The sequence below is a fragment of the Lagopus leucura genome, unplaced genomic scaffold (genome assembly GCF_019238085.1).
Source record: "Lagopus leucura isolate 7727_CA_CO unplaced genomic scaffold, USGS_WTPT01 Super-Scaffold_100037, whole genome shotgun sequence".
Classification (NCBI taxonomy): Eukaryota; Metazoa; Chordata; class Aves; order Galliformes; family Phasianidae; genus Lagopus; species Lagopus leucura.
The window spans coordinates 3,237,270-3,261,236 of NW_024962286.1; the positions used below are offsets into that span (position 1 = coordinate 3,237,270).

At 49.0% G+C, this 23,967-nt stretch overlaps 2 protein-coding genes across 4 annotated transcripts; one reads left to right on the forward strand and one right to left on the reverse strand.

The window, feature by feature from the left end:
• Positions 1-645: 645 nt before the first annotated feature.
• Positions 646-11,887, reverse strand: CA6 (carbonic anhydrase 6). The gene is made up of 10 exons (XM_042883425.1): positions 11,804-11,887; positions 7,655-7,739; positions 6,396-6,578; positions 4,122-4,270; positions 3,900-3,999; positions 3,656-3,718; positions 3,379-3,536; positions 2,269-2,392; positions 1,736-1,855; positions 646-1,281 (listed from the first exon to the last, which is right to left on the reverse strand). The coding sequence occupies exons 1-10, from the start codon at positions 11,885-11,887 to the stop codon at positions 668-670; spliced, it is 1,680 nt and encodes a 559-aa protein (XP_042739359.1). The 3' UTR covers positions 646-667.
• On the forward strand, positions 11,212-23,543 carry ENO1 (enolase 1). Of its 3 annotated transcripts, none has more exons than XM_042883172.1 (13): positions 11,264-11,313; positions 12,102-12,134; positions 14,285-14,378; positions 15,422-15,517; positions 17,623-17,681; positions 18,876-18,945; positions 19,110-19,243; positions 19,402-19,624; positions 21,018-21,215; positions 21,398-21,599; positions 21,971-22,079; positions 22,517-22,575; positions 23,085-23,543. In XM_042883172.1, exons 2-13 carry the CDS (start codon positions 12,111-12,113, stop codon positions 23,152-23,154), a joined length of 1,338 nt encoding a protein of 445 aa, XP_042739106.1. In that variant the 5' UTR covers positions 11,264-11,313; positions 12,102-12,110; the 3' UTR covers positions 23,155-23,543. The 3 variants fall into 3 exon arrangements, with proteins under 3 accessions (XP_042739107.1, XP_042739106.1, XP_042739105.1); XM_042883171.1 differs by lacking the exon at positions 17,623-17,681 and adding an exon at positions 17,942-18,000 and having other exon boundaries at positions 11,266-11,313; XM_042883173.1 differs by lacking the exons at positions 12,102-12,134; positions 17,623-17,681 and adding an exon at positions 17,942-18,000 and having other exon boundaries at positions 11,212-11,313.
• The last annotated feature ends 424 nt before the right edge of the window (positions 23,544-23,967 follow it).

Consider the following 23,967-nt stretch of genomic DNA (forward strand, 5'->3'; position numbering starts at 1 on the left):
GTTCAACAGCCTGGCATGGACTTTGGTGATAGCCCTTTGTGTGATGTACTTCAACTTAGGAGATGAGCTTCACGCAGACCCTCAATCTTGTCTTGTGATGTGCACCTGTTGGAAATGAAGCTGCTCCCATGCTCTGTCTCCATCCACTGACAGCAAAGACTTGTCATCAAGTGACTGTGTGGGAGCCGCACCGCCCTTTGCGTACACCTTCTTACGTGATACCCCTGCAGCAGCAGTGACTTGGTGATAAATGGAAATAAAGCATGGTGCAGGAAAGGCACTGAGAATGGAGATGGGATGTGGGAAGTGAGAAAAGTTTGGCTTGAGAGAGCTGTTCCTCTAACCAAAGAGAGTGGCATGAGGGATAAAAAAGGAAGGTCCGTGGGTGGAAATCTTAACCTAGTAGTGGGAGGGATGTGCAGATACAAGGTGGTGAACTGTGCTTCGTTCTTTGCCTCTGTCCCACTGACCAGTGGAGGCTGTGTCACCTCATACCTGCTTGGAAAACAACCGGGAGCACTAAGCAGGTGCCTAGTGACCGTATACAAAGTAAATGAGGAAACAGGCAATTAACCTAAAACAAGCAGATGGAGCAAGGTTTCCATCCTCAGTTTCTTCAGCAAGAAGTTTGGGTTCTTCAGCTGCTTAAAATATATATATACTGGGGTCACTGACAGCTGGTGTCAGCCTCCAGCACCACCCCCCCAAAGAGGGTCATGGGGGTTTCCCCCCATGCAATGACATCTCCCTTCAGCTTTCCTGCTTTGCACTGTGCAAGTGACCGAATGTCTGCAGGGCTGAGGACTTGGCTCCACAGGTTCACATGTGTCATCCACCCTGCAAACCCATTGGAGAATGTCCCAAGAAGAGTGTCCCTGTCCTTCCCAAGGACAAGCATCCCTCCAGCCTGGCTCACATAGCCTTTCTGGATGCTCTTTGCATCACCAGCAGCTCCATTGAGCCACAGACTTGCTATTCCAGACTGGGAAGCCCACGCCATGCAGTAATGCAGCCAGTCCTGTGCCTTGTGGTAGAGGGGGAATCTGACAAAATGGCCTCCTATCCACAATCCCACGTCTGTGCCTGTGGTCATCACCAGCTCGTTGTCCCTCTCCCGTGTGGAGTAGGAGAGAACAGTCTGAGTGCCCACATGCTGGGCTTGTGTCCAGAAGCACAGGGTGAAGGCTTGGAGAGACATCTCATGGCTGGGACGAACCTCCACAAAGCTCTCAATGTTTTCCATGGGGAAGTAGAAAGCTGGGAAAGTGCTGGATGTAATACCTGAAATGTTTGAGAAGCCAGCTCAGTTCTTCTCTGGTGCTTGCAGATAAGCCCAGCTCCTACAGAATACAGAATACCCGCAGGGGCTGCCTCAGCCATGGTTATTGGCTTGGCTCCCTCACCCAACTCTTTGGGGAAAAATCCTTTTTTTCCCCTTCCTTCCTTTGTTCCCGTCTCAGTAAAATGAAGGTAATGAGTATTTATCCTCGGGGAACAGTGAGCTTTAATGCCTCCCTGTTTGTAAACCTGTGCTTACACGTTGCAGGACAAGCTGCAGTTGCTGGGAGAGGTGCTAGATTTGGGCTGGGTTTAGTGATGCTGTAGCTCATGGAAGTCTTCCAGTTGGCCTAGGCATGGAACAAGATTCTACCTGCACGCATCGGTACCAAACCTGTTGATGATGTAGGCCATCAAGAACAGCAGGCCTGGGCCATCCTTGGAAGGAAAGCTGGACTTAGAAACAGAGTGTTCTTACCTGTGTGGCTCACTCCATTCAGGAACTCTTTCTTCATGTCTCGGAGCTGTGTGTGGATTTGTTCCAGTTTGAGGCTGAGTTCTTCTGGCTGGCATTGTTCTAGAGCAATCAGACAGATGGGGGCTTTCTGAGAGCCAGGAGCTATGCGTGGTAATTCTGCTTGCCAGTTTGCAGGAGGTATGGAGGAAACCTTTGCTTTAAAATGCAGTGCATTGCCCTAATTACAGCACTTGGCTCGTTAGCCATGGCAGAGCTGTTTGTACACCGGTTCGTGTGCTTCACCCATGCAGAGGCAGGCACACAACGTACTGTGTGAAGTCACAGAGCAACACCAATCCTGGGCTGTGCGACACTTCCAGCGCACCAAAGCAGAGCGCTGCCACCCGACCTGCGGCTGCTGCCACACCATCAGAAGCAAGATGCACGGCAGGGACACAGCTGTTCTTGGGGACTGCAGTCACAGTTTTACCTAATTGAAACGGTTTGCAGCCCAGCTCCTTTCTGCCTCATACCTTGTCTGGGCCTGGCTTGGAAGGAGGCCTCCACCACGCGGCCGTGCAGGGGCTGTGCGTGCCGGTAGTCGTTGCGCAGCGTCCTGTTGTGCCAGTCCAGCAAGGTGTTCTCCAGCAGGCTGATCTGGGGGCAGGGCAGCCTTGTTATAAGGGCAGAGGGACCGAGAGGTTAGCCTAGAAGTGCAGGGTAGGTCCTGCAGCTGGGGGTTAAACAGTCATCTGTGAGAGGTCTCTCCCCGAGCATTGACAAGGGAAGGGAATGGCAGTCAGTGCTCTAATCAGCAAAGTGGTGCTGATGAAGGTGTTTTCCCTGAAGGAAGTAATTCTAAGTGTTATGCATGGATGAAATTATTCTGTGGTATACTGCCTAATTATGAGTGCCCACTAATGCCTTCCCCACCACAAAGTATTTCATTTTTAAACACAAACACACTGTTATCCTCCACTGCTGTCATCTCCACTTGACCTTGTTCTCCTGGAAACAGTTTGATGCTTTTTTTTTCATTACAAAAGATGAACTGCTCTGCAAGACTCACCCGTAAGCTCACTTTACTGCTGCTATTTGTTCTCTGCCAAAGCCTTTGTGCTGACAAGGCAGAGGGAGGGCAGAGCTGGGCATCCTGCCGTGCAGCAGCATCCAGCTGCTGGCTCTGAGCACAGGGACCTGCACACAACGAGGTCCTCAGCAATAACTCAACCCCCCACTGCATAGCCAAAATGCAAAGAGAAAAGAAACACTTCTCTAGAATTGTGCCAAGTGTTCTGCAATTATTTTAATGCCCTGAATGGCCTCATCTATGATTTTTTTTTTTCCTTCTCTCCCTCTTTTGTAGTACTTTTCACCTTGTTGACTCTGGCTGGTCCCTTTAGTACTTCATCATGGCTGAACAGCTGAGCAGAGCCTTGTTATTGCTCAGCAGACCTCAGGTCTAACAGCCACACCAGTCATTCCAGTTGCTTTTGAGTCTATCCGTAAGGCCCTATGAAAGACATCCCAGTAGTTCTGCAGGCTCTTCTTTTAGGTCACTGGAGAATGGAGAATGAAACTGGTATGGAAGAAAAGTGTGGAGGAAAGAGAAACTGCTGTGCTGCTGAGCAGCCCCCAGGTACCTGTGCATGTGACAGGATGATAGGAGAGTCAAAAATGGTCCAGGTGACACTCTCAGAGCAGGGTGGGGTTGTGAGCGAGCCCTGGTACCTGTAGAAGTGTGAGAGGTTTTCTGGCAGCATGGCTTGGACATCCAGAGAGGTAAGCTTGGTTGACTGACCTCAAAAGGAAACAGAAGCAGTATTAGCTGTGAGCAAAGCCAGCAGCAGGGCTTTGCCCCAGTACGTATGTAGAGGCTTAAAGAGCATCGAGGATGGAGAAGGGCAACCCAGCTCTTACCTGCAAACCTGATTTTTGCCAATTTGGAAATGAATTCACTGTAGTAGGTATTCTCCAGGTGTCCTTCCTAAACACAGCACAGAGAGTTGAAAGGTTGCTGAGCTGCCCGGTCTTCAGTAGCACTGCTCAGCCTCAATCTCTTGTAGGCCAGGCATGCAGCCCTACCACAGGCAGCTGGACCATTCCCAGTGTGGGATGAATAGTGACCATGGGCTGTCATTGCTCAGCTTCCCATGGGTCAAACCTACCACATACAAGAAGGCAAGCACCGCCAGTCCATTGGGTTTGTCTTTGGCTTCTTCAAAGCTTGAGTAGTCTGCAGAGTTGTAATGGACGATGTGCAGCTGCCAGGAGAGAGACAGGGCCGTGGAGCAAGAGGTGACAAAAGATTGCCTCATCCTCATCACCTTCAAGGACTATATCCCAACCTCCCTGGCCCCATCCCTCCAGCCTCCTTTGCAGGTACCTCTGCCACGTATCTCATCCCATCCAGCGTGTGCTCGGAGCCGCTGGTCTCCAGGTCCAGGCCTCCCCAGTGCAGGTGCATCTGCACTGCGGTGTAGGGGCGCGGGAGCCCACGGGAGATGGACAGGGTGGGTGGCAAATCAATCTGGACTGAAAAACAGGATTGGAGATGGCCATAAGTGTGGAGCTGGTTCTGCTAGCTGTGTCTGCAGGGTTTTTCCCAGCTGGGCAGCTGCGTATTTTATTTTTTTTTCTCAGGCACCAATAAAAATGCTTTAATGTTTGTTCTTGGCATAGTACATCACATCTTGCTGAGCTCTGCATGCATTCATTAATGTCTTTATTCCCAGGCAGAACAGAGGAGTAAGAAATCAGCCAAGAGACTGGCCTTACCTAACCTGTCACCATCACTTTCCATGCTCTGGGACGTGCATCTCCTTGGGACAGCCGTGTGGGGCCAGAGCCCCATGAGCCTGAGCAGGCAGAGCTCTTTGTTTCTTTATGAAGGGTATTCACCACGGGACTACAAAAAATTGGTTTTCTGCTGGTGTGCTGCCACAAATCATATATTGTGGTGCTAAACATGCCGAACTGAATGCTGCAAGTGGAGAATTGCCTGATCCGGGCGATAGCCCAGAGCACGTTATAAAATAGCAGCTCTCCTTGCTGAAGAGCACATCGTTACTCACAGCTTGGGTTAGAGGCTTATTTGTTTGTTAGCTACTGACAGGCAGACAAGATGAGAACGCATTTCCATGTGACATCCCAAGGGATCTGTGGTGGAGAGTAAGCACACACCTTACTTTTTACACTAGATTCCTGCTGAGCGCTTTCCATTAGGAGTTCCTTGTGGAATACTGCCGTCCTGTCTTCCCTCACTGAAGTCAGTGGGAAAACCAAGCCTGCTATAATGGTATCTGTGCTTACAGACTGTCACCTGCCTTGTGCTTTATCAGAATGCCCCACACATCACTGTTTTGATGTTAGCATGAGAATGGGGGAAACACACACGTGCAGTCAGAGATGTGAATGATAAAGCTGCAGAACTGGTGTGCAGGCAGTTGGGCAGTGCTGCTATGGGAGCTCACTGAACGCAGGGTTTGTGTGGGAGACAAACAGGAGTGCTGTTCATGACAGACTGTAGAAATATGATCACAGCAGTCTCTCTCTGAAGACAGCATCTCTCATCTCTTCAGCTCCTTGCTCTCCCTCTCTATTGATTTCTCTCCACAGCAGAGAGAAGAAAGGACTGTTGGGGGGGGGGGAGGATTAGAGACTGACTGGGCCCCTCATGTTCCAAATGCCATGAAAGTGCTCAGTCCCCCTGAAGCAGTTGTTAGCCAGTTCTTCTCTCTCTGCTCATCTGTAGTCCAAAAGCATTATCCCACTACCACCAGCTGATGAATTATTTAGGTAATGAATTAGGCTCTGGCAGCATCCAGGATCTCCTAATGGCAAAGCCTTGCTCAGAGGCCCTGCGTGACCAAAGGCAGGGCACTGAGCCTGGGCTGTGCTCCAGCTTCCTTCCCTTCCTGAGGGCTGAAAACCAACCGTTGCTCAAAGGGAGGGCGACTGCTCTGTCTGACTATATAGAACACAACGTTGGATGCAAGCTCACTGCTGAGCTGCAGATCTGTCCCATCACTTCTGCTTCCTACTGCACAAAGGCAAAGGATGCATTTTGTGGATGCGGAGAAGAGTCAGTAAGCCCCAAATTTGCTCCTTTCAGTGCTGCAGTCATCAATGCACTGAAAGAAGGGGCTCATCTGCCGTGCTCCAGCTGCCTTCCATCCCTGTTTGATGTCTAACAGACAGTACCTTGCAGTGATGTCACTGCCTCTCATTTCTCTGGTTTATAGATGCATTTCTGGAAAGGTTTCCTGTGTGACTGGGGAAAAGAGCAGAGCTTGGAGTGCAGGATGAAGTGAGACGGCAGAGCCAAGGAGAGCAAGTTCAGAAATGAACAGCATTTTAAATGGCCAAACCCAGCATTCTATTCCTGCAATGGTGTGAGTCTGATGTTCTCCCAGGGCATCTGCTCAGCAGGTTCAGAGCTCTTACAGAGGCCCAAACAAAGGTTGGGAATTCTGGCCAGAACTGCCATTAACAACACCTGCATTTCAAAAATGCATGCCTTGGCTTTGCTGCCAGCATCCCCCTGGTCACAGCAGCAGTGTGTGGGCTGGGGCAGGGACCGCTGCTGCCTGCAAAGTGCAGCTGAAGGGAACTGTGCATTGCGTGTCCTCCAGCACTGACCCTGCTCCTGCAGCCTTACCCGAGTGCCCGTTGTTGGTCATGGTGAAGTCCCCCTGCAGTGGCTGGCCGTACCCGCTCAGCTCCAGCTGCAGCAGCTGCACGTTGTACACCACCTTCTTCCTCTGGATGTCAATGGGAGACTGCTGCTTGCCAGCACAGGCAGCAAAGTGCAGCCCCCAGTGCTCTTCATCCAGCTCGCCCTCTGTGTGGAGGAGCAGGCAGGTTATTAGCATGAGGTGGAAGCTGATGCTTGCTCAGGAGTCAGAAAATGTACAGTATTTTGTCTGCAGGGCTGCTGAGCTGCAAAGTGTGAAGCCTGCCTGGCGGTAACAGCACACTGCCTCACCTCTCGTGCCCACCCTTGGAGGAAGTGGGTGCATGGCAGAGCAGTCATGTGGGCTCCCATCCTTCCTCCAGTGGCTCTGAGCCTCCTAACCCTGACTGGAATCCTTCCTGCAGAGATCTGAACCCTGCTGGAACTGCTCACAACTGCTTGAACACAATGGGGCTATTTGTATTCTCCGTAGTGCTGGATTTAAGATCTTAAGGCTAAGCAGCAATTTTGATGCCATGTCTGTCATGGCTGTAAGTGACAGTGACTGGGGTGACTTTCTCTCCTTGCATCCCTCCAGCATTGCCACATACCCATCACTGTTAGAGTTCTGTCTGTCTGAGACAATCCATGCTACAGCCAGGGAATCATCAGCAAGTGACTGTGCCCTCGCTGACTGCAAATCCTGCAGTGATGGGTTGGAAGGAGAGGTGATTGTTTGGAAAAGAAAGTAACTTAAGGCCCTCAGCATCCCCCAGCCTGGGCCCCAGTCACAGCTCGGCCCTTCGCTTCACTGAGCTCTGCAAACGAGCCCCTGAAACAATTAACAATCAAGTAACATTCCACAAGATCTATAAATACGGAGATGAGCCTCTTTTTTGTGACCTGCACAATAAAACAAGGAGCTAGCAGTAGGTAGCACGGTTCCTTCCAGGATCGCCCCGAGGGCAGCTTTTACTCTAAGATATCATAAAGGTTTTCCCCCTCATCTGAGCCCGTCCATCTGCCAGCCCTGACACCTCACGGCTCAGTGCAGCACAAAGCCAGAGGACCCCTTCCAAGATACACAGTCAGCAATAAAGCGGAATGAATTGGCTGCTCGCTGGAGAGCTGCTGCTAACAAAAGGAGCAGCAAGCTGAGTGTTGCCTCTGCAGCACAGGAGGAATGTGAGCGCCTCAGCAAGCTGGCAGCAGCAGCCATCCCAAAGCCTCCTCCTTTGTGTTACCTCGGTAGGTCCAGTGCACGGCGTGGGAGCAGCTCAGCAGCTGCAGCAGCAATAGGGCCGTCGGGATGAGCATCTCTTCCTGCATCTGCAGCCAGATGGAGATGGGGAGCACTTGTCTTTAAGAATGCCCAGGAAGCAAAAATGCCCATTTCCTCCCAGCTGAGCCCCTCCAGCGCCCATCCCGCCCCACGGGGTGCTGCAGGCACTTGGCTCCTTTGAAAATGATTATCCTGGAGCTCTTTTCCAACTGGAATGACTGTATGGTTCTACAAAGCCCCAGTGGCTATTAGAGGGATTCACATCAGAGCTGAGAGGCTTTGGGTGCCCCGATGCTCCTGTGGGCTCCTGTAGCTGCTCAGTACATTGCCAGATGTTTCCTTTCCCCAGCCATCACAGCCCAGCAAAAAGCAGCCTTGCAAGGCACTCCTGGTTGGCGGTTTTGTACATGTGTTTAATGTTTGGGAACTGCCATAATACGGAGTTAATTAAGCAAACGCATACTTTTCCTTCTCTCCCCTAAAGAAATAATTTATCTTGACAGCTGCACTGAACTGTGCTGGGGCTGAACTAACCAAACGTGCCCTGCGATGCACTCCCTAATCCGTGTGGATCTGCTTGGGTAAATAAGCCTTGAAATCCGCTGAGGAGACACTTCAGTGTTTATACCTGGGTGCACTCCTGGATTCCAGACAGCAGCACAGAGCATGAGCTGCACCAAGAGGGTGTAGTGACCCCACAGCTGCCCATCACCCTGTGCACTCCACTGATTGGGTTGGGATAAAAGCAGCCGACAGCGAGCCGGGAGCTGGGGCTGGCAGGGAATTCATCCTTAGTGGAGCTTTTGCAACATGCTGTAGCTGGGATGTTTCACCTGACCTCAGTAGGGCTGCAGGTGCTCTGCACTTCCCCAGAGCACATCCCTGCTGCCAAAAAATGAGCTGCACGGCGCATTGAGCAGCTGTGACATCCAGTGGCCAGAGGCAATGCAGTGAGGTTTGGGATGAGCCCATCCACTGCACTCTGCACCTCCAAAGGGCTGCGCAAGCATTAATTTCCTAACATTCCACAGCTTGGTGGACAGATGGGTGGGCAATGCCACCAGCAGACCGGGAGAGGCTGCACACTTCCACTGCCATCACCATGGCCTGTGCAACAGGAGCTGAGAGCATTTCCCATGAGAACCTGGTTGATTTTTAGGGCAGGAGAGCATCAAGAAGGAAATGTAAATCCTCCCTGTCTGTGCCATACCTGTTCTGCAGCAGAGAAGCCTGCTTGATAACCTTTTTGTTTTTGCATGAGTGCTGTGCACTCATTCAGACAACAAAGGAGCTGTTATTTGTTTTGCCCATACTGTCCGCTGGCTCCCATTCTTAGTTCAGTACCAAACACCATCTCCCAACAGCAGCTGACCACTCGCCCACCAGCAGGATGACCAGACCAGGGCTCAGGTTGCACAGAGCTTGGAATTCACATCCAACTGCTCCAAAAGCTTCCAGTTTACCCTCAGATCTCAATCTCTGATAGGTAGCTGCTGGGAAAGGCGCTCTGGTAGCATCACCCTGCTTGGGCTGAGCAGCACAGCTGGGCAGTGCCTGAAGTCAGGAGGTTGAGACCATTCCCAGAGCACCCAGCGGCCCAGCTGCCAAACCCCAGGAGGACAAAGGAGAACTAGAAGAGCGAAGCTATGCACTTTAAGAAAGACATCCGTCTGTCACCTCTGGTCATTTTGTTATTCTCATGCCTAAAATCGGCAGTGTTTCATCACCCAGAGGCTGCAAGGCTGAAGCATGACAGCAGAGGGGGATGAGAAGGTAGAAAGTCAGAAGGGGATTGGATTGCCTGGAAGAGAAGAGCACCTGAGAAGCCATGCGAGATGTGCAATAGAAGCAGTGCTGGGCAGTGCTGTTACCTTTCCAGCGAGCGCTCCTCAAAGCCCCCAAGGGCTGCAGGTGGGAGATGCACTCAGGAAGGCCTTGTTGCAAGGCTGCTGGTTCACAGGAGTGCTTTTTGGAAGAATCCTATAGAAATAGGGCCCAGCTGGCAGAGCTGAGCTGAGGAGCACTTGCCCTTCAGCTGTGCACTGAGGAAGGAAGAGAGATCCCTGCAGTCTTAAGGAAACGCATGCACAGAGCAAAAGCTCACGCCCTGGAAGGCAGCCTGTTCTGCATGGAGCTGCTGGGGTGTATGACTGAGCTGGGGAACAAGTCCTGACCTGCAGAGGTTCCATTCCTCAAGCATCCTGGTGATTGGAACCATGAGCTCCTTGCAAGCAGTGGAATAAGCTGCATGCACTGCATATAACACATCATGCAACCTGGCCTTGCAGCGCAGGTGGGTTTTGCAGTGCTGTATGGGTGCCCAGCACTGTGTGTTGGTGTGGAGCTGCTGGGCTGTCAGGGCGGATTACAGCTGCACAGCTTTAAGGTGCCAAAATGTGTTCCTTCCCAGTGTGCCCCATTAGCCATGTGCCCCCCTGCCAAAATTTCTGCTCAGGATAGCATTAAGCAGTAACAAGCCCGGACTGCCACAGGAACTCTGCCAGCCAGACAGCTCATAGCCTCGGGGATGCTCTCATTTCTTCTCTTCAGAGGGAAAGCAGAGCCAGGCCGGGTAATGGCTGAGAGCAGCCCGGACCTCTGCTTGCCTCCACGTGGCACGGTGCAGCTTCACCTCTTGGCTGCTGCAAGCAGGAGGATGCTGTGCTCGCTGCTGCCTGAGCGCGACACAAAGGCTGTGACACAAAGGCTGTGACACACAGCTTTGGGGGTTGGCATGTAACGAGAGATGTGCCTATAAACCAGCAGTTCGACTCCAGTTTGGTTTTTTTTTTTTTTTTTTTTAAATTTATTTAAACTTCCTGGCCAGTACTGCTGTGCATAATATTCTCTGGGCAAATTCCTAACACCAGGGCTTGCTGTTGGGCCCTGTTCTGATGCATTTGCTGGTCCCCAAGCACGTGCCTTTGGGGCATCAGTTCCTTGTGCACATCCAGAACCTTTTGTTCCCTGCAGCCCGGGGGCTGGGCTGGACCCCCTCCTGTGCATGCATGCCTTTACCTTTACGCCCAGCCAGTGATTTCGGGGGCACTGCAGCACCGAATCCTTACAAAAAGCTTGGGTTTTGCATACACCGCAAGCAAAATAAACGTCCCCAATATCCACGCACACGCGCGCGAGAATCATTTTCTTTTCACGCACAAAGCTGCAGAAAAACCCTGTGCGTCGATGTCCCTAACTTTCTGAGCAGACCTGCAGTGGTTTGGTGCACAAGGAGAAAAAGACCCTTCCTGCACACCCACCTCCCGCTCCTTGCACCCCGCTCGCTCCCCGCAGCACCGCCGCTTCCCGCGCTCAGCGCGCGCTCCCGCCTCCCGCCGTGAACCCGCCCGCCCCCCCCCCCTGGGATTTTCCACGCCCCGTGTGCACAGCCCGGCAGGCTGCCTCGGCACGTAGCGCACGCCCTCTGAATCGCCGCTGGCGCGAGGCGGTGCCGACCAATGGAAGATCAGCATGCGTTAGGATTGTCCAATAGAGAAGCCGTAGGTGGCCGAGCTGGCCAATAGGAGGTGGGAGGCGGGCAACTCATCTGCATGAGGTGGGTATAGGCTGGCGTGCGCGCAGTCGTCCGTTCTCAGTCAGCGTTGAGCCGGGTGCGGAGAGGTGAGAGGGGGGCTGGGTTAGGCCGGGAGGAGGAGGGCGGCGGCGGGGTGAACTGAGCTGCGGAGAGCTGCGGCCCGGCTGGGTGCTGCGGCACACCCGCTGCGCCTCTCAGACCGGAGCTGGGCGGTCGGTCGGCCTGCGGGCCCCATGCCGAACCGCTGGGCTGCGGGGGGCGGCAGCGCGGTGCGTCCCGGCGGCGATTAACGTCTGTCTCTTAATGATTAAGCAGCACGTCTCGGACGGCGAGTCGCGCTTTGGACCTTTCCCCTCTTTAGCGGCGCTGGATGTCCTTCAGCTTCATGTCAAATATTGAATGTCTTACGTCAACGCCTAAATCTGGGCGCTTGGGCTCTCCGGGCGGGATTCAATCCCGTTTATCTGCGGGCGGCGCTGCGAGGCGCGGCCCCCCGTAACGCGATGCCCGTCTGCGGGCAACTCGTGTACGGAAAAACCGCGTCTGCCGAGAGGATCTTGGCCTCTGTGCCGTTACACGCGGCTGAGTCACGGGGCAGGGCTGCGGCAGGAAGCGGTGCAGGCGGTCGCGCAGCGCGAGGCTGCGGATCCAGGCCTCCATCTTGATGAGGAGGAAGGAGCCGGCGAGCCTTTGAGTCGTTCCGTGCCGCACGGTGTTAAATTGCCTCACGGCGTGCTGCGCTGGTGAGCCGGCACCACGTGGGACGCGGGAGTGAGAGCAGGAGGTGCTGGGTTTGGCCCAGGCAGAGCGTTTGCTCGGATTTAAGCCGGTGAGGTCAAGGATTAATGAGCAGTAAGGTTATTTTTTCTTTCAGGGTGGTCGTATGAGAGTTGCAGACTTAAAGCGTGTAAGTGTCACTGATAACTGCATGGCAGCTCTGTGATAAGCGCTCTCGATTAATTAGGCTAGTTCTGTGGCCAAACTACTACTCGCTTTTATTCTCCATACTGATTCTTGCAGTGATGTGTGACGAGAAATGCACGTGTTAAGAGAAATGTGGCTGCAAAATAGCTTCCATGCATTAATCTCTTGGTAATAAAATTGGCAGCGAGCTTGCAAATCATTGTAACTTTAATTAGAGCAGCCTGCTCTATTGTTGGAGTATTGCATTCCCTGTGCAGAGCACAGCATCAGGGAGTAGGTGATGACTGATAGGACTTGATGCCTTGGAGGAGGTAATGACATGTCTGCTCCCAGCGAGGCCTGGGAAGCCAAAAGGAGGCTCTGACCTTGCCAGCAGATTAGAGTACAAAACAAGGTTTAAGGCAATATGTGCATAAAGGACCCCTCTGCTATCAGTGTGTTTGTCTAGCTCCATCACAAAGTACAAAGGTCTGGAGAGGCCACACAGCTGTCCAAACCTGTGTACAGTTAGCCTTCCTGCAGCTGGGCCTATGTGGGTTCTCCGTCTGCATAGATGGAGGCAGAATGCATCTCCATAGCTTGTGGTGAGCTGAACGCTACCAGCTTTACCCGGGGGAACACTCAGTAGGAAAACAGTTTCTTGAATACAGAAGTGAGTGGACATGAAAACGAGGAGAGAGAAAAAAAAAAAAAAAGGGCAGGGAATTCTTGGAATGGTGCATTGCTGTGAAATGCCTTCCTCTGAAAAAAAACAGGGAGGGACTATTGGGGAGGTCATTTCCAAGGACATTTGAGTAATGTCAGACCTGGGGTACCAGTGGAAGCTCCAGCAGCATGTATTGCTGGGGTGACACCTTTGTGAAGGTGAACAGGCAGTTCTTGCATTGCACTAAGACTTCCTTGTGAGCTGCCAGTGCTTTCAGAGAACAGAGCACCTTATGTCTTGCAGCAGATCTGGTTCTGAAAAGGAAAGTGAGGCACAGCAGGTGCCAGTAGAAGCTGCTAAAGCCTTTTTCAGATAAGTGGGGATTGTTCTCCTTTAGTGGTTGCTTGGAGCATGTGGCAGAAAGCTCAATCTGCATAGATGAGAATCCTAACATGGAAGTTGCAGGGATTTGTCTCTAGCTTGTATGTTCACTGATTAAAGTTAAGTCGTGACTGCATGGAGGGCAGTTGGAGCCAGCTTGCTCTGCTTCTTAGGACAGTCATATCATCTGTCAGGGTGTGAGTCTTACAGTAAGGCAAAGGGTGTCTAAAATATCTGAGCTGCCTTGTACAGTCAGCTGCTCAGAGGCAAGGCAGTTTGAAGGGCAGTTTGTTCCAGGGGGACAAACTGAATGGCTACCTGTCTTTTAATGGGGGGGAGGAAAACTTTCCTGTGGAGGGAGGAAGGTGGTGAAACTGCCTTCCTCCTGTGTTGGTACAAGCAGCAGCACTGCTGAGAGCCTGTCATCTCAGTAAGTGAGAGGAGATTCGTGACTGCTGTCACACAGAGCTGCCACCCACACGGGCCTGCCAGAAGCTGGCTTCCAGATGGTTCTGAGCTGAGCTTTCTCTGCAGATGAACTGGTTTTGGTGCTGGTCCATAGCTTACAGGCATTCATCTGACTTGATTTTTAAAGTACTGTCTGAGCTTACATAAGGCATTCCTTACAGCAGTTTTAAGTGTGGGGATGTGAGATGGGGGCAGGATGAAGTTCTCAAAGGTTGCGGTGGTCTGTCCTCCCTGTGGGAGGAAAGGCTATTCCTGTATATATTCCTTTTAAGAAAGGGCAAAACTTAGTGCTTAGAGCTGTGGGTGTCTTTCTATTTCAAGACAGGTTATGTTGGGCTCTGGACAGCTGCAGTGCATACTACGAGCCCTTGAGTCTTCTAGCAAAAAGAATTCTAACTAGCTGCAGTAATTTCCTGTATTGGGATTACTTGACTGATTACTTTGATATGCTCAGCATATCAAACTTCTGGTTTTAAATGGTTCTTCTGCTTAGGCTGAGGTTCTTTTCCTCCTTGTGTAATGCTCCAGGCAAGCAGTGAATGTTTTCTTACTTGATGTGTAAAGCAGTGTTTCTGAGTTGTTCCCATGACTGCTGGTGGCACCACTGGTTATGAATTAACGCTCAGCTCTTTTGGCAGGTGTTCAAGATGTCCATTCTTAAGATCCAAGCCCGTGAAATCTTTGATTCTCGTGGAAATCCCACTGTTGAGGTAGACCTCTACACCAACAAGGGTGAGTCCTTAGTAGATATTTGTCTACATTGCACAAGTGTTAATGCAAACAGTGTCATGTGCCTCCCTCCCCTTGTCCTGAGCTTAACTTGAATAGCATTGGCCAACTCTGTTAACACCTTCTTCCTGTCCCTAAGCAGTTCCTAATGGACTTAGTTTCTCTGTGTTCATTTAAGTCTGTTTGACTGCACTTGAGCATGTTTAGCTTCTCAGGCTCTGTAATGAAGGTCTTCTGCTGTGGGATTGAATCCTGGGTAAGGTTTTCTTTTCTGCACAGGTAATTAGGCAGGACCCAGCATCTTCTCTAATTGTGTTTTCACATACAACATCTTATATTTCTAATTATTATGATTTTTCCTTGGTTTCTGTTAGTTGTTCAGACCATATTTGATAGGATCTGACAAAGGCATTGTACAGGCACAGACCAGCATGGTTCAGTGGAATGAGCAAATACAATGGCTGTAATACACTAACTAAATAGCTGATCTTTTTGCCTCAAAAGATTAATGCAATCATTTAATGAGACTTCCCCTGCTAAGCTCTTGGCCTAAGTGGGATAAGGGAAAGGCAGGAGATGGAAGGCTGGCATCTTGAACAACAGGCCAAACAGACTCCAATTTGCTCTTCAAGTTCAGCACCCTTAATTGGAAGAATGAATGGTCTGAAGAGCTCAGATGAGCAAAACAGGTCTCTGAATTGTCTCATGTGCTGCATCTCACAAGAGCTTAAGAGCTCAATGGCTAGACTGGCCTAAGAAATAGATTCATTGAATAAACCTGCTGTATCGGAAGGTGAATGGGCAGCTTTCCAAACACAGTTGAAATTCACACAGGAAGAGAATGTGTATTTGTCTGAGGGAGTGAAAGCCTGCTGTGGGGTGACACTAATGGAGCAGACAAATTGTGTAGGATCACCAAGATCTGATTTAGCTATGATCTCCCCTATCTCTGTGGGTGGAAGCATGTGGAAGGTTGAGATGATGTGTGGGTGAAGCATGCTTGGTGGTTTTCCATGTGCTAAGGCAATTCTTTCTGTTATAAACAGGTCTGTTCAGAGCTGCTGTTCCCAGCGGTGCCTCAACTGGAATCTATGAAGCTCTGGAGCTTCGTGACAATGACAAGACACGCTACCTGGGGAAAGGTAAACCTGAATATGGGTACCTGAATATGGGTGCCTGGCTTGGCTTGTTACAATAGAAGCATTGCTGCTGAAGTTAGGCTAGATTGCAATAGAAGAAACCTGGGCTCCTTCACTGCCTCCCATAGCCTGTACAAGGCATGGCAATGAAGTGGAAGTGATGAAAGGTAAGATGTGCATACCTGCACATAGGCTGTGCAACTGGAGTCAAGGTAAGGCACAAACTGCAGGGTTTCCCAGAGGCCTGGGCAGAGTGACTGCTTCCAGCAGTGCATGTGGGGCTCAGGTGCCAGCTGGCTGAGCGTGTCTGTAGTACTGCATGCTGAGACATACTTAGGTGTTGCACTTTTTGTTGCCTTACGTGCTGGTGTAAGGTACAGAGTGCTTCACTGCAGCTAGTCACCAGATCTCATAATAGAAGAACATCAAACAACCATTGTTAAATGTGTCTACTGTGGCACTGTAAAACTCGTTAGATCCCAACATGCAGACTCCTGAACTTGTAGTTCATGCCAACTGCTGGCGAGGGAAACATGCAATGCTACAAGAGTAACCACTGAAATGCTTCCATTTCAGGCTGAATCAGAGCAGAAGCCATTTGACTTTTGCCTTTCACTGTGGGTAGTCATAATACTGAAGTTTGTTTTAGTTACTATATTTTAATTGCCTGCTGACTGATGTCCTGGAAAGTAACTGAACAGTCAGAAGACTGGTGTAGAAAGTAGCATGGAGGGAAATGAGTAACAGTGTCCAAAAGGACATTCATAAACTTCTTAGTAGCAATTCTTCCTACTTTTAGGACTTGGACAGCAGGATTCCACCTTAACTTGCTGACCTAAGAGTATTAGTGATAGTTTCCAACTCTATGCAATCAATTCTCTCAGTTGTAAGATTAAATGTCTTCACTCCAAACTTTCCTTGCAAGGTAGATGAAAGGAAGCTGGAATACTTTGTGCCTATTAAGAGCGAGCAGTCAGAGTGGGTAATTACTGCTTAAGATTCATGATGGCTACTGCTGCAGAGCAGAATAAACTGCAGATGACTGAATATGCCAAAGAACAGAAGAGCTTCTGCTATCCACTTAAGGCTCTTTTCCCTGAGCAATATAAATGTGTCCTTAGCCCAGGTGCTGTGTGTGTGCTTAGAGCTGCTAAACCTGATCCTGTAGCCACTTAATGGGCAGTTAACTAGACAGCATAGCCTGAGTTTCCTCAGTGGCTGCCACAGCTCAGGGTTTTGTATCACCTGGCAAGTAATGAGTTAAGAAACACCTCACCATATGGAATGAGTTATAGATAGCTGGAAGGTCTTCTGTAATAAAGTTCTAGACTTGAACTGTCTGAAAGGCAATTAACGTGGTTCAGGGTATGCTTAATCAGCATTTATTGGGTTCTGAAGCTTGGGTTTTCAGGGGCATTTAAATGCTGCACAGGCATGACAGCATTCCTTAGGCTGATGTTGGTAGCTGGCAACTGATCTGTGCTTATGGGAAAGAAGCGAGCTCTTGTTTTGGAGCTCTTGGAGCTCTTGTTTTTACCTCGCAATGGTACCTCGCAAAGAGACTAAAAAGGGACTATGTTCACATGCTCTTCCTTGCTGTGGTAACAGCCCACTTGAATTCTTATGGGTACAGAAGTTGTATTTCCTTTGGCGTTGCATCAAGTATGAAATGGATGTGCTGAGGTGATGCTTCAGGAGTGCTACAAAACGATGGCAAATAAATGCCTGAGCTGTTGCATGCTGAACTTCCAGGAAAAGCTTTTTCCTTTCCCCCTACTCAACCAGTCTACCAATGGGTAGCAGTAGGCTCTCCTAAAACCTACTCTAAGTGCTGTCACTTGGCCACTCATGGTTTGGGTCTGCAATTGATTTTGCAGTATCAAACATGGTGGCAAGAACAAAAACACAGCCTGCCTGACTGCTGCACAACTTCCTCTGCCCTCTGATCTCTTTTGTTTCTGGACTACTGCTCAGTGCCAGACACTTGGCGATCTGTAGGTCTGTTTTCCTATTTGTGACCTTTGCTTTTTCTTGCATGATTGATTTTTGTCTTTGGCTGTGAGCCTTCATCTCTTCCTTGATTCTCTTGTCCATTTCACTTCTGTCAGGTGTATCCAGAGCTGTTAAATATGTTAACGAGTTCCTGGCGACAGCATTGTGTACACAGGTAATGGATGTGCTTTTAGTGCAACCTTGTCACTTGGACAGACTTCTCCAGTGCATGGTCTTGCAAACTAACATTGCAGCAGGCATTTCTAGATGATACTTCATGCAACTTCCATTCAGTTGAGATGGTGTCTTTACATGTTCAGCAGTGAGCTCAGGTTGAACTGGGATTTGAATAGCATGAGATGGTATTGAGATCATCTACTAATGCCTGCATAACGAGTGTGGTTGACCAGTGTCTGATTTGCTTGTTCTTTCCAGGTGTCTCAAAAGCTGTTGAGCACGTCAATAAAACAATTGCACCTGCACTGATTAGCAAGGTAGGAGCAATCTGTCTTCTGCTAACATCAGTTAATGCCAGTCCAGTGCATCCTAGCTGATGTGTTTTCTCTCTAGAGGCAGGTACAGGAACTGTATTACCTGGGGGATGTTAGCCTGTGTATTGGAGTGCATGAGAAAAAACTGACCTACAGTAATGGCTTCCCTTAATGATTGCATCTCTAACACTTAATCAGAAGAATCTCCAGCAGTGTGCAGCAGCACTTCAGCACCTGGAGTTCACAGTGGAGTGCATTTAAGATGCAAACTGCATTATGTTTAAAAGGGTGGCTGAATGGAGGGGGGTGAGAGGAGGGCTACGGTGATGGTGGCTGGGTTTTGTCCAGGCTAATTTGGAAGGTAGTCTTAAAGGAATCTTAGTGAAGTTGACTTGAGAGACATTGGTGCCTTTTGTGAGCACTGAGCCCTAGCTGCCAATGAGGGGGCAAGGTGGTGATAATGCATAAAGTGATTGCATGTCGTAACAGTATGCATTGAGTTACAGATGGGTTGTAAGCCAGTTGTCTTTGAGCTTGCAGGAAGGGAGCAGGGGTCACAAATAGGAGCTTTCCCCCATGTCAGGCTCATAGTAGTGTAACTCTGTCTGCAGTTAAGCAGTGTAAGAGCCTGGCCCTATAGCTCTGAATGTGAAGAATAAAAGAAGCTTTTGATGTGTCAAGCTTAGGTCAGCCTTGTGATCTGTTGGAAGTGACCAGAAGAAGCTGCTGTTTGGTAGCAGTAAGAACTAGGTTACTGTTGGTAGTTGTGCTTAAGCAGTTCCTAATGCCTGCCAGGGAAATTAAGCTGCAGTGGGCAGGTGGGAGTTCTCTGAGCCACGTTGCTCTTCACACAGTGTTTTGCCTGTTTCTCTCTGCAGAATGTCAATGTGGTGGAGCAAGAAAAGATAGACAAACTGATGCTGGAAATGGATGGAACAGAGAACAAATGTAAGTGGGCTTTGTGTTAAGGCTGTTATATAGGTCTGATGTGCTGCACGTTGTTTCTAGTAAGGTAAATGGCTTATGCTGTGCACTTACCTTCCCAAGACCGTGTCTGTGCTGATACTGCTGAATCTCTTCAGGAAAATGTAATATTTCTGTTCCTATTTCAGCTAAATTTGGTGCCAATGCCATCTTGGGTGTATCTCTGGCTGTTTGCAAAGCTGGTGCTGCTGAGAAGGGTGTCCCCCTGTACCGCCACATTGCCGACCTGGCTGGAAACCCTGAAGTCATTCTGCCTGTTCCTGTAAGTTTCCTTATAAGACTGGCTAGAGGCATGATCTGACCAAGTGCTTGCAATGTCATTTGCTCTTGGGTTAAATTATCTTGATAGTGGAGTATCTCTCGCTGTTGTCTGCTCACAATGAAATATGTTAAATGACTTTTCCTTTGGATTACTTGAAGGCTTTCAACGTCATCAACGGTGGCTCCCACGCTGGCAACAAGCTGGCTATGCAGGAGTTCATGATCCTCCCTGTGGGTGCTGACAACTTCAAGGAGGCGATGCGCATTGGTGCAGAGGTCTATCACAATCTCAAGAATGTTATCAAGGAGAAGTATGGCAAGGATGCAACCAACGTGGGTGATGAGGGTGGCTTTGCTCCCAATATCCTTGAAAATAAAGAAGGTAAAAATGATCTTGGTGCAGGAGGAGACCTAACCAGTTGCTGCTGTTTCTTTGCTCTGCTTCTGCTCTGGAGATTTCTAAGATCTCATATGGATGTGGTCCAGTCTAGGTGGTGTGCCTTCCTCACCACTTCTGTACTGGCTTGAAGCAGTCTTTGCACTTTGCACTTGAAAAGGGTGATGTGGGCATGTCAGTGTATCTTTGAGTTTTCTAATGTCAGTAGTCACAGGTGAGTGGAATTGCTGTGGTTTTCTTTTTGCTGACAAAGGAGAGCAGTTTGAACTGTAATGGGTGATGTGTGAGGTTGCATTCAGGTCAACGTGGGAGGCGGAGGCATTCACTGCCTTCACAGCCAGACAGTTCTGGTCAGAGGCCTTCAAGGAAGTGGGGACACTGTCTTATGGGAAGTCAAATGCTTGTTCCTACCAAAAAAATGTGCTCCAGAAGGGGCTTATTTTCTGCTTTCTGTATGGAGCTGATACTAAGCCAGTACAGTACTACAACTTGGTGATCACTTGCATGGTTTAAAGCTGCTAGTTATATTGTTGGCCTCTGAGCTGCAGTTGCCTTCTCTGATACTGAAGGTGAGGAGCCAGTATTGGAAATAGGTGTGTTTGAGTCCTGCAGGAGCATGCAGCTTTTACAAGGTCTGTACACTAGCAGACATCAATGAAGATGACTTTGGATGACTATTACAGTCCAAGGAATCTGTGTTGCTGGTAGCAGCTGCTCTTGCAGCTTGTATGACATATTAGTATCTTTAAAAATACTTCATGTAAGCTTCCTACTGTAAATAGCTTGGCTGACCTGGCAGTTAGGCTTGGAGTTGGAAATGCTTGAAGAGTCTTCCTGGTTGTGAACGTACTGGATTTCATTGCTTGGACTCTGCTTAAAGCAAACAGAAGCACAGTGGGTGGTATGTAGATACTTGTGCTGGGGAGTTAAATTGCCAGTTGTGTACAAGAGGAGATCAGCAGATGTGAAGAGAAGGTGCCCTGTGCAGTAGCAAGCTGTGCATTGTATCTAGGTGTATTTAGGTGTAACCTTCTGTTACAAACAGCACCTGATCTGGGGTTTAAAGGGATTTGAGGATAGTGACTGCTTTCTGCCCACGTTCATAAAGCTGAAAGATGATGTAGTATCATCTAGTCTTCACCTTTTTGGACTGTGGTCCTGCCTGAAGAGATTAGCAATCCCTGTCTCGGGTATTAAAATCTGAGCACAGTATTCAAGTATCCTGTTCCAGTTATTTCAGAAGATCCTTTTGTGTGCCCTTCAGGCTTTTTGTAGGGAGTAATAGAAATTCTTGCCCAAGTGAATGTGCTGCTAGCAAAAGAACAGCTTTGTATTAAGGTGTTCAACAAGATCTCAAAGTTATCTTTCAATGTTTCAGCTCTGGAGTTGCTGAAGACTGCTATTGGCAAGGCTGGCTACTCTGACAAGGTTGTCATTGGCATGGATGTGGCTGCCTCAGAGTTCTACCGTGATGGAAAGTATGACCTGGACTTCAAATCCCCTGATGATCCCAGCAGATACATTTCTCCTGACCAGTTGGCTGACCTGTACAAGGGCTTTGTGAAGAACTACCCATGTAAGTTCCGAAGTTCCAGGCTCATATTAGTAGCAGATAGTAAGGGTTGATTGCTGAAGGAAGAGTTGAGGTGCAGCCTCCCTTACGTGCAGATCAAGAGCAGTGAGCTGCCTGGAAGTTGTCGTGGGTAATACTTGTTTGAAAGCAGCCTGTACCCTGAAGTTCCTTCTGTCCCTCTGCAGTGGTGTCCATTGAAGACCCTTTTGACCAGGATGACTGGGCTGCCTGGAAGAAGTTCACTGCCAGTGTTGGCATCCAGGTGGTTGGTGATGATCTGACGGTGACCAACCCAAAGCGTATTGCCAAGGCTGTGGAGGAGAAATCTTGCAACTGCCTGCTCCTGAAGGTCAACCAGATCGGCTCTGTGACAGAGTCTCTGCAAGCGTAAGTTCTCCCTTTTCTTATCATGCTAGGGTAAGGGATCCTGTGTTGCATAAGGAATTGTATAGCTGAGGGGGCTGAGCAAAGTCTAGTGGAATAGAACTCTGATGAGGCATTTGTGAAGGGATGAACAATTGTGAACTCAGAATATTGGCAAGTAAAACCTGTACTTGCACGTCCTCCAAATCATATGGGCATGTCAGATACTAGGTGTAAGCACATGTAAAAGCAGCTGTGTGGCTCCAAGCTTTCACATGTACTGAAGAGCAGTTCTGCCTTGCCAAATCTGGGAATACCTGGTGCTTGGCAGCCTCACCAGAGCAAAGGCTGCTGTGCAAATGAGAATGATGTGATGCTTTGCTTATCTCTTCCAGTTGCAAGCTTGCCCAGTCCAATGGCTGGGGTGTGATGGTGAGTCACCGTTCTGGGGAAACAGAAGATACCTTCATTGCTGATCTGGTGGTTGGTCTCTGCACTGGTCAGGTTTGTATCTGTAGCTGCTGTGACTTGCCTTCTTGCTTGATGAGATAATATGATAAAGCCATGATGCATTGCAGATGGGCTATTCTGTGACTTAAAGCATGAAGAGTTCCTGCTTCTATATGCAGGAAGATCATTTGCTTCATGGGAATGTGACACTGGAACGTATTATCTTGTGTAAACTCACCTTTAACCAGGAATTAAAAATCTGAAAGAAATTTCACTATTGGGTGTGTCAGGATTTCCAGGCAGTAAATCTGTTAGTGAATGAACACTGGTTACTGCTCCCAAACTTTATCTTGATTGAGTGTACAGGATTTCAAAGCCTGATGCTGAAAATAAAGCTTGCCATTGTTGATTGCTCTGAATAGAGTAGCTCTGTTTGCATCTGTGGCCTTGCTTCTGCTGTAGTTACTGATGAATTTTGGTTTCCCTTTCAGATCAAAACTGGTGCCCCTTGCCGATCTGAGCGCCTAGCCAAGTACAACCAGCTGTTGAGGTGAGACTCATAGGGGGAAAAGGATTGTGAGTTAGGCCTGACATAAATGCATTAATGCATTTGGGTCCAGCTTGCTCTTAAGCTGCTCAGCTTCTGAGATGCAAACTGACACTGGCAAAGAGAGTTCTGGGTTGGTGGTTGGCTCAGTGGTGAGTTGGGGTTAGTTATTATCAGAGTGGAGATAAAATAGGAATGTTACACAAAACATCCTGTAATGTTATGTCTCTGAGAAATTGTCCTCCTCTCTGCATGAGACCTTTCCCTTGGACAAGAGTTTGAAGTATTTGAGCAGGATTACTTAGGAGATAGCAACCAATGTAGTGGAGTATCTGTGAGTTCTGAAGTTACTCGGAGGGAATGGACTTGTGGCTGTGTATTGTTAGTAGCATTTTATTGTTACAGTATTGTTGGCACCAGGCAGATCAGGTAGTTCAGTGTAAGGCTCGCAGCTGTGCTAAAGCAGCTCTACACTGACTGCTCATACCAGCATTTTGTTGCCTTTCCATCAGAATTGAAGAGGAGCTTGGCAGCAAGGCCCGTTTTGCTGGAAGAAACTTCAGGAACCCTCGTATCAACTAAGCTGTTTGGATCATGCAACCCTGTTCTGGTTTAAAGCACTAGTCACCTGTTTAGATCACAGTTTCCTGTATTAGAAAGATAAGGGCAGCTGAAGGAAGTTAAGTTTGCAGGTCCTCTCCCTTCCCCCTAGCTGACTCCTTTACCTAGTGTTCTCACCAGCTCTGATCTGTTACTTGTAATGCTCTACTGCCTTTCTAGAACAGTCTCAGTGGGGTTTTGTGTGGTTAAAAGCTTCTGGAACCGTGACCTTCTACCACTGGGCATAAACACTTCTCTGCCTGTCTGTTCTTCAGTGTGTGGAGCTGTGACTTGCAATGCAGTAAGAGGTACCTGCAAACAGAAATAGTAGTGTTTTTACATGCAACAAATAAAAGCATCCAACAACCCAACAAGGTGTGACTTTGAGTTGTTTTGGAAGAGGCTGAGGAAGATGGATACCTTCTGTTAAACATGTCCTGTTTGAAGTTGTGCTGACTGAGACAGACTGTGGCTGGAAGGTGGATTTAAATTGCTTTGTGACCAATAGACAATTAGTTGAATGTATGTCTGTAATCAAGAAGTAGCCTTAAGGATATACTTAGTTGTGTGGAAGTAGGACTAGGAGTAGGTTTCTAACTAAGAGATCAATTATAATCCTGGAGGGGAAGAGGAAAGCTCAGGACTCCCTTAACATAGCAGAGGGTGAGTTGTGTCCTAGCAAGTGCTGTGATTGACATTTACAATAGGCTGCTGCTGATGTCTGCTCGTTAATCTCTTCAGTAGTGAAGAAAATAGTGATAGCCTTGATGCATAGCAAGAAGCTGACAGTTAGTG

Excerpts from the sequence above, each read along its gene's own strand:
- CA6 (XM_042883425.1), bottom strand. The coding sequence starts at position 11,887 with ATGGAGGCCTGGATCCGCAGCCTCGCGCTGCGCGACCGCCTGCACCGC. Across the intron at positions 7,740-11,803 it reads GCCCCGTGACTCAGCCGCGT|ATGCAGGAAGAGATGCTCAT; the intron begins GTAACGGCACAG and ends ATCTGGCTGCAG. Across the intron at positions 3,537-3,655 it reads GGCAAAAATCAGGTTTGCAG|GTCAGTCAACCAAGCTTACC; the intron begins GTAAGAGCTGGG and ends TTTCCTTTTGAG.
- ENO1 (XM_042883172.1), top strand. The coding sequence starts at position 12,111 with ATGAGAGTTGCAGACTTAAAGCGT. Across the intron at positions 19,244-19,401 it reads AAGTCATTCTGCCTGTTCCT|GCTTTCAACGTCATCAACGG; the intron begins GTAAGTTTCCTT and ends GATTACTTGAAG. Across the intron at positions 19,625-21,017 it reads TATCCTTGAAAATAAAGAAG|CTCTGGAGTTGCTGAAGACT; the intron begins GTAAAAATGATC and ends TCAATGTTTCAG.